The 13,886-nt window shown below is 59.4% G+C and overlaps 3 protein-coding genes across 3 annotated transcripts; 1 reads left to right on the top strand and 2 right to left on the bottom strand.

Annotated features, from left to right (window-relative positions):
- Positions 1-442: 442 nt before the first annotated feature.
- VTJ04DRAFT_1840 (uncharacterized protein) lies at positions 443-2,800 on the bottom strand (the record flags this gene model as incomplete). The annotated part of the gene is made up of 4 exons (XM_069359572.1): positions 443-1,825; positions 1,882-1,959; positions 2,017-2,212; positions 2,340-2,800. 4 exons carry the CDS (start codon positions 2,798-2,800, stop codon positions 443-445), a joined length of 2,118 nt encoding a protein of 705 aa, XP_069224448.1.
- A 1,144-nt stretch (positions 2,801-3,944) lies between these two features.
- VTJ04DRAFT_1839 (uncharacterized protein) lies at positions 3,945-8,804 on the bottom strand (the record flags this gene model as incomplete). The annotated part of the gene is made up of 3 exons (XM_069359570.1): positions 3,945-5,442; positions 5,495-6,920; positions 7,280-8,804. The coding sequence occupies 3 exons, from the start codon at positions 8,802-8,804 to the stop codon at positions 3,945-3,947; spliced, it is 4,449 nt and encodes a 1,482-aa protein (XP_069224447.1).
- A 2,339-nt stretch (positions 8,805-11,143) lies between these two features.
- Positions 11,144-13,873, top strand: VTJ04DRAFT_1838 (uncharacterized protein; the record flags this gene model as incomplete). The annotated part of the gene is made up of 2 exons (XM_069359569.1): positions 11,144-12,870; positions 12,934-13,873. 2 exons carry the CDS (start codon positions 11,144-11,146, stop codon positions 13,871-13,873), a joined length of 2,667 nt encoding a protein of 888 aa, XP_069224446.1.
- Positions 13,874-13,886: the final 13 nt, after the last annotated feature.

Genomic DNA, 13,886 nt, shown 5'->3' with positions numbered 1-13,886 from the left:
CTTCCGAGCCTAAATTGACACAGCATCGATATTGGTATCCCAAGCCTGCTTTGACCGTGTGTCCTCATTCCACATTGGATGAGGTGAGCTGTTGGAGATGCTGTGGGTCAGTAAGAAAGGAGGCTGTGCCTTCTCGCCAAGATGGTTCTTGGTGCCATGGATCAGGAGAGAGAGAGAGGTGCCAGGGATCATGAGATATCAATTATAATCCCTACATCAAAACATTGCTCCCGTCTAGCAAGACCGAGGATGGCTCCCAACCTAGGTCAAGCAATGGGGTTTGAGGACGATTAGAGGACACTGCTTGAACAGTTCCTATGGTCTAAAACCACATCCCATCCTCCCAAGCCTAAGTTCAACGCCGCCTCGGCTCAGCCATACCAGCCGCCTGTAACCTTCCCCCCCTCTGTCAAGACCTAAGTATTTCCCGTTCCCAACGCCTTTACCCCACCGGACCACCTATGCTGCTAGCATCCCTAGCATCTGGGTAGAAAAACGCAATAATGCCGATGATAATATACACGGCCATCAGCAGAGCTCCTTCCAAATAATTGCTCCGCCCGTCCAGAATCAAAAAGTTTGCGACGAAAGCCGACACAAACAAGCAAACCGTCTCAAACAGCGTAAAGTACAATGACATCTCGCGGTTGGCCGCCCATCCGATGATCACTATCAGGGGCGTGATGAACAGGGCGATCTGGATCGAGCTGCCGATAGCCACGCCAATGGCCAGGTCCATCTTGTTCTTCATGGCTACCGTGATGGCCGTGAAGTGCTCGGCAGCATTTCCCACAAGAGGCAGAATGATCAGGCCGATGAACACCTCACCAACATGGCTCGTCTCGACGAGACCGTTAATGGAATCAACCATGAACTCGGCGCACACAGCCACCAGACCCGTAGAGAGGAGCAGCAAGATGACAGCGGCGGTGCGCGACAGCTGGGTCTCCTCCTCCTCTTCCTCGCCGGCAACAACCGTCGGTGGCACAGCCGCCCGAGGCAGGAGCATGGGGGACATAGGCCCAGAGGCACGAGCGTACTGGTGGCTGAGCCTATCTGGTAGGGAGTTGGTTCTGCGGATGCCGTAGCGGACACGGGGTACTGGGCCGGACGGCGTGGGAGGGGCCTCGGCGTTGAGCGGTTGGGTGAAGACGGTGGGAGCCAAGCTACTAACAACGGGCAGCAGTCCAATGCTACGGAGACGGCTTCGAGAGCGTGACGTGGTTTCGTTCCTGGGCGCCTCGCTCACCTCCAGGGCAAAATCGACACGGCGAGTCCGGTTGCGGCCCCGTTCCGCAGGGACGCCCTGTACCGTGCTGGGTTCCGTTGACTGAGACTGCTCGTCATGGCGACGTTCGCTATGGCTGTGATTCTTGGATTTGTGCTTGCGATGGCGCTTGTATCGCTTCGATTTGTGGCGGTGACCATCTTCACCCACTTCTTCGCGAGCACCGTCGCTTGCCGTGTCGGAACCATGAGTCTTGGGCAAGTCGGCGTCAGACGTTGACGTCTGGGCGACCTCCTTGCTTTTGCTGGAGCTCGAAGAGGAGGACCGACTGGATCTCCGGCGACGGCGCATGGCGCGACGAACACGTCTTGACATGGTACCACGCGAGTGTTCCGAGTCTGTCGAGTCCGAATCCGAATCGCTCGAGGATGAAGAGGAACTGCTGCTGCTGTCGCTGTCGCTGGATGAATCGAGCCAGTTGGCAGCAGGGCCGGGTACCGACTCCTCGTCTATAATGTGCTGGGGGGTCGATTCGTAAAGGTATGAATGGGAGATAAGCTGGAAAAGCAAGTACAGGACATAGACAAGGAGCAAGACCTGGTTTGTTAGAATCCACCTGCAACGACCAAACGATCCAGGCTCCCAGGACTTACCACGCTCGTGCCACGGCTGATCTTCAGCGACTGTTCATCAGCGAGCTTCATGTCGTTAAACGACGCATGGAATGCCGTCTGTCATGGCATTAGCGATGGCTCTAGATCTTCCCGGCATGGCATTGGCTTATTTACCGGCAACAAGAGGCTGACAACGCTCAAGCTAAGCAGGCAAGCACTCATCTGGGTGACAGTGCTGTTGTAAATCTGCTCGCGATAACGCATGCCGCCCAGGAAGAAGGACATGCCCAGAATGAGCAGCAAGTTCGAGAGGATGGAGCCGAGCAGCGAGGACTGCACGATGCGGATCTCATTCTTGATGAGCGCGATGCTATTTAGATTAGCTTGGCTGAGCAAGAGCAAGAGTCAACCTCGTGACTGCACCTACATACTATCCCAACAGTTAGCAGGATCCCATACAAACCGAACCGCATCCGGGAAAGGAGAGGAAGACTCACAAGATGATGAGCTCAACGGCGTTTCCAAACGTCACGTTCAGCAGGGCGCCAAGTGAGTCTCCCAGGCGATGGGCGACCGACTCGGTGGCAAAGCCGAGAAGACCGGCCAGAGGCACGATGGCCACGGCATTCAAGGTGAAGATAATGGCCGGAGACAGGTGATGGAACTGCGCGACGGCAATACCCGCCGGTACGAAGATGAGAAGGATGTTGAGCTTGGAGTAGAAGAGCACCGTCTTGAAGGCAAGCCAGAGGCGCTCGGTGATGGGTTTCTTGGGGGACTTGGAATCGGGTTTCTCGCTGGACTGGGCGTCAGTCTCTACGACAAGCCCCGACCGCGGAGGCTGAGGTATGGAACCGGGCACGTCAGCCTCCAGGTCGGCCGCGGCCGCCTGTGTCGACACGGTTCCGCCCTTGCTGGCGCCATTCTGTGAGTCGGCGACGGATGAGGCTTCCTTCATCGAGCGGATGTGTTTGTCTTTGGGTTGGGGGTGCAGACACGCTGATGCAGGGCGATCTCGATGGATGGAATGGAGGTGGAAGAGAAAAAGGAAGAGAGGCTGGAAGCGAAAGGGTTGGGTGTTTGGGGGACAATGTCAAGAAGAGCCTTAAGAAGGAAGGAAGCCTTCGAGGTCCTCTCCACCGTGTCGAGCGCTCCGTTAGTTCGGTGGTGGCACCAAAGAGGGAGCCATTCCGCATTGGGTCCATACTTGAGCCCGAATCAACAAGGGACGGAAACGGTGACATCAAACACTCGCCATGTCATGACACGCAACTTGATTAGTTTCTGTCCAGATTGGCGCCAACTGATTCCGGACGAATCTCCGGCGTCTTGCTTCACATGTTAAAAGAGGCCTTCAATGCGTGGAAACATGCAGATTCCCAAGCTCAACTGACGTGGCTTGAATCGTGGCGTTGGAGGTGCCAAGTCCTTCCGTTGCTTTGGGGAAGTCGATGCTGATGCGACGTTGCAGGGGTTCCCCGACGGGTGCTGCTTGGCTCACACCGCCATCTCAGGCACAGAACCCCCATCCCGACTCCGTCCCAGTCTGCCGCAATGATCGAAACACTGCGCTCACATCCATCAATCCTTCTGGCAATCTACAGGCGCCATTGGGAGTACACACGTACCTGAATGTAGAAGAGCCTAACGTCAAACTGTACGAGTAGACACCGACGGACCCCAGGCTGAAGTGCATCAGAGATGATCCATGCATTTCCATGACGTCAAGCGGCTGTGCTCTTCCGTGTAAGCTAAGCCACATTGACGGTTGCCGAGCCGGGAACGGCCGTGTGGCAGACGGACGGCGAACGACATCAAACTCTATTGAGATGATGGACTGGATGTCCAACATCCATACCTTTGAAAACCAACTATTTTGCCATTGCAAGACTAGAAAGTCAATGTCTAGAGTCTGTCATCCAGAAACACCATCAACATAAACACACACATGTACAATCCAAACCCAGCATGATACCTCTCCAAAAACATGAAAACCATCATCAAACAAGCCAAAGCTATTTTCAGTCATGACCGTCCAAATCATACCTTGATCCATCAGTCATAAATCATTTCCATCCACAATCTTTCCCATCTCCTCGCCTTCACCCACTTTTCTTCTTCAAGCTCAGCAACCTCTTAATCCCTCCAACCTTCTTCCCGCTCTCCTCGCCGATGCTCTCGCTCTGGTCCTCCCCGGACTCTCTCTGCGCCCCCTCCTCTTCTTCATTTTCATACTCATACCACAGCTTCGGCACCACGAGCCGGTACGGCACCGTGCTTCCGCCGGGGTCCTTCGGGCTGATCTCGACGTTGAGCGTCACCTCGATCGCGCCCCGCAGATCCACCGCCAGCTCCGTAGGGTCGCGCTTGCCGAGCGCCTTCCGCTGCCGCGTCGAAAGCGTCGTCGGGGTGCGGAGGAACGGCTTGGGCGTGAAGTTCGAGTCGTCGTCACTCGTCGTCTGCGGGTGGCTGCTCTGCGAGTGCGGCTGGGAACGCGTCGAGAATGCAACCATAGGCGTGGCGCCCGTCGCTGCCACCGTGGTCGTGACAGGCTTAGGAGGCACCGGAGGCGGGTTGGCATCCGAGTGCTGGTGATGATGGTCGTGATAGTGGTTGCGATGCTGCTGCTTGGCCGTGAAGAGGGCCTCGTCGCCTGGGTTGAACTCATCCGAAAAGTCCGGCCCGAGACCGCCGCGAATGCCAACATCATCCGTCTCTTGGTTCCACCTGCCTCCGTCGACCCCCTCGCTTTCCTGCCTGGCAGACGTGCTGCGCCGGCGGAAGAGCCCACCGATGCGGCTTGCGACCGACGCACTCGACAGTGTTCGCGTGAGACCGGGTTGCGGTACCGGTTTGCCAACCTCGTCGGCGCTCCTGATGCCTGAACGGCGCGACAGCGACCTCAACAAGCCCCCGGAGACTGGAGGCCGAGAGCGATCACGGAAGCCGTCGGCATCTGCTGGCCTGGACTTCGACAGCTTGCGCAAGAGGCTACCCCTCCGGCCCAGACCGGTGGGACCACCAAGTTTGGTTGAAGTTGGCGACGCCGGAAGCTGGTCGACTGAGGCGTCTGCGCTCGGCGGTGGCGTGTGACCCGGAACGTACTCGCGGATGGAGCACCAGTTACGATGCGGCAGCAGGTGCTTGTTGCTGCGCGGCTTACCATCAACGCCGTGGGCGAACAGCGGAATCATATCCTCGTCCGTTTCCTTGTCGAAGTGGTGGACCTTGTTGCGCTTGTTGAGAACATCGGCGAGCAGATCGGGCGGCGGCGCGTTGACGATGGCTGACGAGATGATGTTGGGCATGTAGCGGAAGTCCTTGTGCTTGGGGAGGCCAAACTTGGGGTTGGAGTAGAACTGGCCAACCGCTGCCAGGTGCACATCGCCGCTTAGAATCGTCACCCGGACAGACTTGTCGGCAGCCAAGTCCTGCAGGTCCTCGACGACGATACTGCGCTCGCGCTTGTGGCTCTTGGCTGTCCAGTGGTCGTCCAGGTCATCAAGCACCTCCACGCCACCATCGAAGCGGTTGAGGAGCCCACCAAACATGCCCAGCTTGGCGAGCGCTTTGACCGGGTCCATGACGCGCGAGGTCAAACTGTGAGAGTCAGCAGAATGTCATCGTTACTCAACCAGGGCTCATCACTTACATATTCTCCAACCACACCAGGCGGGGGTAAGCGATGGGCACAGGCAACAGCACTAGGAGATGATCGATCTTGCCCTTGTCGATCTCGGCATAGCAGCGGTCCATGATCTTCTTCCACGAATCCTCGCACATGACCTCCTGGCGGGTGCGCTCGGTGCGAGCGTCGACGGCAAGCAGAGCCATGCGGCCGCCCAGTGACATGAACATGCTGCGGCTAAGCTCGTGGATGTAGGGCCCCGGCTTGACGCCGAGGATCCAACTCGGCTCTGTCTTCTCGGTCTCGTCGACGATGGTTTGGTGCTGGAAAAGCATGTAGTACTTGAAGGCAACGTTACCGAGACCCGAGAAGACGGGCGAATTCATGAAGTGATGCGGATACGATCCGTAGCCGTCGATGATGTCATGGTCATCCCACATGTTGACCATGGGAATTTGGGAGTTGGCCATGGCGAACAGACCCTGGGAGAAGCAGGCCGCGTAGCGCTCGAGATAGAAGTGCTCGAGTTGTTCACGCATCTCGGCAGTGAAGGGCGCGTTGTGCTTGTGCAGCGGATTCTTGATGGTCAACCAATCCCTGAAGAGAGGGACATCCTGCATGCAGAGATCGTTGTAAATCTGATCACCGCCACCGATCATGACATGGAACGGTTGGCTCTGGTGCGTATTGAGCACATCTCGCCACAGGGGATCGGGCCCGCTGAACTCGTTGGTGTTGACGTTGATGCTGAAGCCATTGCAGCTGTAAAACATGATGTTCATGCTCTGGCCGCGAGCTGGCACCCAGAAGCCCGTCGATGGACCACGGTTGATGCGGTATGCGATGCGCTGCTGGCGGTCGCGCAGCTCCACCTCAATGTTGAAGCGCCAGAAGGTGTAGCCGCGTTCGCGATGCAGACGGAACCCGCGCACATCACGGTACTTGCCGAGCTTCTCGCCATCGGCCGCGGCGCGCTTGCGCCGTGCGGCGAACGAGCCAGGAGGGTCCGTGACGCCCTTTGCCAGAGGCACGTCAGGGGGACTCCGCGTCTTCTCGAACAGGCCGTCGTCTGTCTCGTCGCGCGACAGGTCACGGCCCTCCTCGAGGTGGTCGACGGGCCGCACGTACAGCGTCTCGCCCTTGCGCCCGAGCTTCGGGTGGCCCGCGATGGGATCGACGAACTCCGGGGCTAGTGGCTCATCGCCGCGAATCATGCGCGGCGGTGGCGGCAACAACTCGATGGGCTGGGCGAACAAGCGCAGCGTCGGCGCGATGTCGTACGACGAGTCTGCGTCGGTCGTGACAATCATGACGGAACCACGCCAAATCTCGCGTTCCAGCGGGGTGCCATCGCGCGCCGTTCGACCAGGCAGTCGTTCGCGCCGGATACCACAGAAACGCAGCAACGGACCGCACTTGAGATGAAGTGGCGGCTTAAAGCGAGTAGGAGCTGCGCAGATGAGTTAGCATCATTGGGTGACCAAAGTCCTAGAAGGATGGAGGGAACAGGGTGCGTTGTACTGGTGTAGGAAAGGGCATGGTGAGAAAAGCAGGCGTCGTTGCTGCTCAACGAGAAGCAATCCAGGCTGTCTTGAGAGTCGTTGGCGGCGGCCGAGGGATTCGGGCTGAATGGTCGAAGCTCGTCCCATCGCCGCGCTCGGGCCCTCGCCCGCCTGGATGCAGCAGCCAGATGCTGGGGCTCGAATGGTAGCCCGCTGGCGATTTCGCTCGTAGACACGAGAGCAGGATCACCGCTCTGCACAGAGGAGATGCTGGGGAAGATGGCCTGATGGCCGGGGAAGCGCATACCATTGGTCTCTGCATACTCGCCTTCGAAGGCCTCGGCCTTGACAGGGCGGCTCGATAGGCTGCCGCTGCGGTGCCGCGACTGTGGCCTTTCCCACCACGCCGCATTCTTGTCAGCAACAGGAGGAGCAGGGACCGCAGGAGGCACTTCGTCCAGGTCAAGCAGCGCCCCCGTCAAAGCTCCGACCGTCGCTTTCTTCCACTCGTCCAGGCGCGGTGGCGGCTGATAGGTGTCCTGGACATCCTGGTTTCTGTCGCGGTTGCGGTGAACGAAGTCTGCCAGACGCTGCCGTGTACTTTCACGTTCCTCGCGAGGGGAATCACCGCTCGAATACCGCCCGAGGATCTGGTCGACCTTCTTTTGACCTGGCGACTTCTTCAGCTTTGCGGGCACATACTCCAAGTCGTCATCTGAGTCGTCCTGAGACGCGCCGGGCTTTTGGGTAGGAGGCACGTCTGTCTTGTGAATGTCTGATTCCGTGCTACGATTCGGCCATGGCTCTGCTTGAGGATTCTTTTTGAGCTTGTTTCCGCTCTTTGGCTGGGTGCGGCCAGTCGGCTGGTGGGGAACCTCCGGAGGTTCGAAGCCATTGGGCGGCTTCATGTCACTCCTCGCAGCGCGCTCCCGGAAGCTGAGATTTCGCTGGAGTCCCGGATCTGTGGCCACAGGGACCGGAGGGCGGGCCGGTGTTTGGTCGGTCACGGTGGGTGGCTGCTTTCGTGGTTCGTCAGGCGGATTCTGGGAGAGGGGCCCATCGTGATGCCGCGGGGCGCTCCGAGGGGCCACATCGGCGTCCCTTGCAGCGGCTCTCTCACGAGCCGCGCGCTCGGCAGCCTCGACGCGGGCCCGTTTGTCCTCTTTGGTGATGTTGTCGAGCGTCTGCTCCAGCTTCTGTAGCGGGGAACGGACCTCAGATAGCGCCTTGTTCCGGGCAGCAGCGTTGGCCGCGGTGCGGCGGGCACTCTTCTGGAGAGACTGCTCGGCCGCCGACCTCCGGCGGCCATTGGGCAGAGGAGGCGTCCTGCCGCGGGCGGGGTCCGTGACAACTCGTTGGGTTCGTGGCATGGCAGATTCTTCGAGGCCGACCCGGCCGTCCTTACGAGTGGTCGCGGCCGGCGGCCTACGGAAGTCGTCGTCGTCCATTGACATCCTGCGAGAGTGTCCTCCGGCTGGAGGCGGATACCTGGTGGTTGAGGAGGGCGCTGGGGGAGCGTCGGGAGCGGCGGGTGGGGGTGGACCGGCGGCTAGAGCGGCATAGTCGTCGTCCAGCTCTTGATTGCGGCTGCGTCGTCGTCGTCGGTTCTCAATTAACTCGGGCGGATACTGGGTCGAGCCGTACGGCAAGGATGGGGGGCGAGGTGTCAGTCCGTGGCCCTGGAAACTCGAGGCGGTGGGCGACACGAACGGGCTCATGGTCGACTCGGTCGGCGCGTCTGACTTTGTAGTCTGAACGGAAACGCGATTCGCCGCCGAGGAACCCGAGGCCGGGGCATCCAATGACGAGCGATTGTCCGGAGCGGCGTCCATTGAATCGGACAGGCGACGGGCTCTGGTTTGGCCACTCGTGGCTCCAGGGAGTTGGCTCCAGTAGGAAGCCGACATGTTGGCGGTTGGGCTGGCGAACGATTTAGGGCTGTCAGGCCGCTAGGCTATCCTGATGTCACCGCTTTCGTGATGGTGTGCTGTCCACTCGTTCGTGGGGCCGGGCCGTTTCGACTGGGTGCCTTTTTTTCTAGAGGATTTTGCGGAGAGCAAGTGTTCTGATGGGTTGGCCAGAAATCAATGGCAGCAGCACCGAGGCGGCCATTCGTCAGTTAGCTGCAGGTTGCCATGGCCGGAGCAACCAATGTTCGGCAGACACATGCGCAGCGGTCTCGACCAAAAGCATGACCAGCGCGCGCGGCGGGACCTGCCAACTAGTTATAATATGAGGCGCCGAGCGTCCGTGGCCCTGGGTCAGGCAAGGCGGCGGGGAGGTTGGCCGGGACCGATGTGAAGCAGCTGCAAGGAGCAGGTCAAGCTGGCGGCGGCGGGAATCCCACCCTGCCCTGAGCACAAATTGAGCGCATCGAGTGGACAGCGGAGAGCCGGGTCGGGCTCGGTTGGAGAGACCTTTGGGCGGGCAGATCGCAGCTTGGCGAGGTTGGGCTGGGGTGGACAGGGGTGCACATCACCAGCCATGGCGGTGGATGCAGAAAATCAGAAGGCGGGAAACCCGCATCGTCCAGATGTTTGAGCAGGGCGAAATACCGGTGGCTGGCCACAATTGACCAAAAAGAAGACGAGCCTCGGACGGTTGAACGGTCCATTGGGTTTGAGGCCGGGCCAGCCATGGTTGTGTGACGCAGTGCCCCGTACCCAATGCTGGTGATACTCTGCGATAATACATACATACATAAAGTATCCGTGATGCCTCGACGCCAACCCGAGGCGAGCAGACGCCCGGCATTCCAAATCAGACGCACATGGCGTGCACATGGCCACGAGACGAACTCTCATGGATAGGCCGCCGTCAATTGGGCTCCGTACCTTGGATTTTGTGGCAAACCCCTGAGGAGGGGTGGCTGACTGGCCAGATTGGAGAGTGTTTTGAGGTGTTGGGGTTATCAGAACCTGAAAGGTCAGAAACCCCAATGCTTGAGAGACGAGAGACCTACGGAGTAGGCTGGCATGAAACTGCCTCCATCTGACTTCCGTCTGGGCAAGACTGCCTCGATGAATTGGACACCTGAGATGCTCCTTCTCCCCATTTTCACAAGCAACAATCTGCCTGACTGTTTGCGGCTGCCTACAACATTGCATGTGGATCCTCAGGTACAGGGTAGATGCTGACCGTCGCGTCTACGACAGATCCCGCCCGCTGCAACCTCAAGCACTCAGGTAGGTACGATGTATCCGCAGCGTACATACCTACAATCAACTCATGTCAGTGTCGACATGTCGAATGTAATTGTTGAAACCTGGACTCAGTACTTCGTCGGTAGGCACCCGAGCAGTTATCCGGAAGAAAAGGTCCATGGTACGACCTATCACATTTCCACCTGCTGTGTAGGGTCATGACTCTCAGCCGCCGATTCCTTGGCTTTGAGCAAACACAAACTCCTATCCGCCACACACCCAGCCAGTATAGAGTTACGTCGTCTTCGTATAAATCCCCTCATGGATTCAATCACCGACGGAGTATTTGTAGAGTAATCCCGACCTTAATTTAGTAGCCTAAGGTGGGTTGAGACCGGGTCAATCTGGGCTTGGATTACGCAGCCCGTAAAATACATGGCTGTGCTGCGTACGATACCGTCATCATCACCGCCAAACACCCAGCCAAGCTGTGGCGTGCCGTTGTTGGTTGGCCAGGAACGGTGGCTTATACATGCCCCTTTTCGGAATCTTACCAGGACTGGCAACTCTTGGCTCAGCCAAACACGGAGTGATGTGTGCGTGGCCCTTTGCATCTTTTTGTCCTTCAGTCTCGAGGCCACCTTTGCTTAAGGACTCCGGCTGACGGAGGAAATTCATCCACGGAATTCAAGAAAGACAAGAGAAGACACTCGTCCTCTCAACGCCGCATGGAAAAAAGAGTTGCACCAGGCGCGCGCCGACTCACTCAGACCCGAGTCGCCACTTGAAGTGCAAGTATCTGTCTGGGCCTTGTTTCGAGATCATCCCCTGTCCCTGGTTGCTGGTCTGCCATTGTCCACTTCGACGCAGGAACGCAGCCTGCCTTCCGCCTCAACTTGGACCAACTTAACCAAGTCCAACACATCGAGAACTCGACGACGTTCTACACTCGTTTGCACGCTCGCCGTATGGTCCGCGCCGACAGTTGCCGATATTCCTGAGGTGTCCTGCCTCCCCCATACGCAACCATGAAGGTCTGGTCCAGCGCCCTGCTGGGTCTTGCCGTCCTCGCCTCGGCCTCGCACGTCCTCCCGCGAAATTGGGATGCCAACGACTACTACGTGCTGCATCTCGATGCCGAAACCTCGCCGCGAGAAGTCGCCCGCAGCTTAGGCCTTACCCACGAGGGTCCTCTTGGCGAGCTCCGGGATCACCACATCTTCGCCGCCGGCAAGTCAGAACACGATGTTGTGAAGCGCGCGCTGGCCCGCCGCCGCCGCAGGCGATCCCTGGGCGAGAGGCACCCGCTGGACGGCGTCCTCTTCTCCGAGAAACAGGCTCTGCGGAAGCCCTGGGAGAAGCGCGTCATCCCGCCGCGCCAAGGCCTACTGCCCGAGTTTGCTAGTGCCCTCGGCCAGGACCAGCCCGTCCAGGCCGCCGTCGACGCACAGAAGGCACTCGCCGAACGCCTCGACATCAAGGACCCCATATTCCATGAGCAGTGGCACCTTTTCAACACGGTCCAGACCGGCCACGATGTCAACGTGTCGAGCGTGTGGCTGCAGGGTATCACGGGCAAGAATGCCACCGTCGCCATCGTCGACGATGGCCTCGACATGTACAGCGACGACCTCCGCGACAATTATTACGCGGCCGGCTCGTACGACTTCAACGACAAGACGGACGAACCTCGTCCACGTCTTTCGGATGATCGCCACGGCACCCGCTGTGCCGGCGAAGTGGCCGCCGGACGCAATAACGCGTGCGGCGTTGGTGTGGCCTACGACTCGAAAGTTGCCGGTATCCGTATCTTGTCCAAGCTCATCTCGGACGCCGACGAGGCCATCGCCATGAATTACGACTTCCAGCACAACCAAATCTACTCTTGCTCGTGGGGACCGCCCGACGACGGCAAGAGCATGGACGCCCCGGGCATTCTGATTCGCCGTGCTATGCTCAACGGCGTCCAGAATGGCCGTGGTGGGCTCGGCTCCATCTACGTCTTTGCCAGCGGAAACGGTGCTCAGAACGACGACAATTGCAACTTCGACGGATATACCAACAGCATCTACAGCATCACGGTCGGCGCCATCGACCGGAAGGGGCTGCACCCTTACTACTCGGAAAAGTGCTCAGCGGGTCTTGTTGTCACCTACTCGAGCGGCTCGGGCGATGCCATTCACACCACCGACGTGGGTCAGAATGTCTGCTCCAATGGGCATGGGGGAACGTCCGCCGCCGCGCCGCTCGCAGCTGGCATCTTCGCTCTCGTCCTTCAGGTGCGCCCGGATCTCTCGTGGCGTGACATGCAATACCTTGCCATGGACACGGCGGTGCCTGTCAACCTCCACGAGGAGGACTGGCAAAATACCACCATCGGCAAGAAGTTCAGTCACACCTACGGTTATGGTAAAATCGACTCGTATGCCATTGTCGAGGCTGCCAAGAAGTGGAAGAAGGTGAAGCCGCAGGCCTGGTTCTTCTCCCCGTGGATCCACGTCAACAAGGACATTCCCCAGGGCGACCAAGGCATCATGGTCTCCTTCGAGGTCACTGAAGCCATGCTGAAGGAGGCCAACCTGGAGCGTGTCGAGCACGTCACTGTCACCATGAACGTTGAGCACGGCCGCCGCGGCGACCTGAGCGTCGATCTCATCTCCCCTGGCAAGGTCATCAGCCACCTGTCCGTCACGCGCAAGTTCGACGACTCGACCGAGGGCTACGACGACTGGACCTTCATGAGTGTGGCTCACTGGTAAGCAATATCTCTCCATCCCTCTCTTTCCATCGCATCCAGCTCTGACATTGACATTTCAAGGGGTGAAACTGGTGTCGGCAAGTGGACCATCATCGTCCGCGACACCCTCGTCAACCAGCACACGGGCCGCTTCATCGACTGGCACCTCAAGCTTTGGGGCGAGTCGCGCGACCCATCCAAAGCCACCCTCCTTCCCATGCCCACCGAAGAGGACGACAACGACCACGCCATCATCGCCACCACCTCGCTGCCCGCTACCACCACCGCCTTGCCCACCGGCTCCCCGGCCTCCGACGCGGCCGGCCCCACCGACGCAACCGACGTCCCCAATCGCCCAGTCAAGCCCAAGCCATCGGGGTCGGACGCAACCGACGCCCCCGGCGCCCAAGAGTCCTCGGCCGCGTCCGGCAACTCCACCTGGCTCCCTTCCTTCCTGCCCACCTTCGGCGTCAGCGCCGCCACCCAGGCGTGGATCTACGGCTCGCTCGTGCTCATCGTGCTCTTCTGCTCCGGCCTGGGCGTCTACTTCTGGCTCGCCCGCCGCAAGCGCCTGCGCAGCAACCCGAGGAACGACTACGAATTCGAGTTGCTGGACGACGACGACCACGATCACGACGACGATGACGACGATGCCGATCGCGGCGGCGCGCAGGCCGGCACCGCGGAGAAAGGGCTCGCAGCCGGCGGGAGGAAGGGCTCGAAGCGCAGGACGAGGGGCGGCGAGTTGTATGATGCGTTCGCCGGGGACAGCGACGAGGACGAGGATGAAGGCGCTGGCGGGTTGGCTCCGTATCGCGACCAGCCTGCGTCCGGGTCCGGGTCGTCTGGTAGCGGATCGCCGATTCGCGTGAGCGAGAAGCTGCCCGCGCCGGGGACGGGGAAGAGGGATAGCTCCGAGGAGACGGAGCATCATGTCATTGGGGATAGCGACGATGATTCGGACGAGGGAGAGGAGGAGGATGGCAGGCGGGAGGCCAGGCCGTTGCAAGCGAGGAGGTAGCAGGCGTAAGGAG

The sequence above is a fragment of the Mycothermus thermophilus genome (genome assembly GCF_041956435.1).
Source record: "Mycothermus thermophilus strain CBS 625.91 unplaced genomic scaffold VTJ04scaffold_1, whole genome shotgun sequence".
Classification (NCBI taxonomy): Eukaryota; Fungi; Ascomycota; class Sordariomycetes; order Sordariales; family Chaetomiaceae; genus Mycothermus; species Mycothermus thermophilus.
This window is presented reverse-complemented; position numbering and strand designations above follow the sequence as displayed.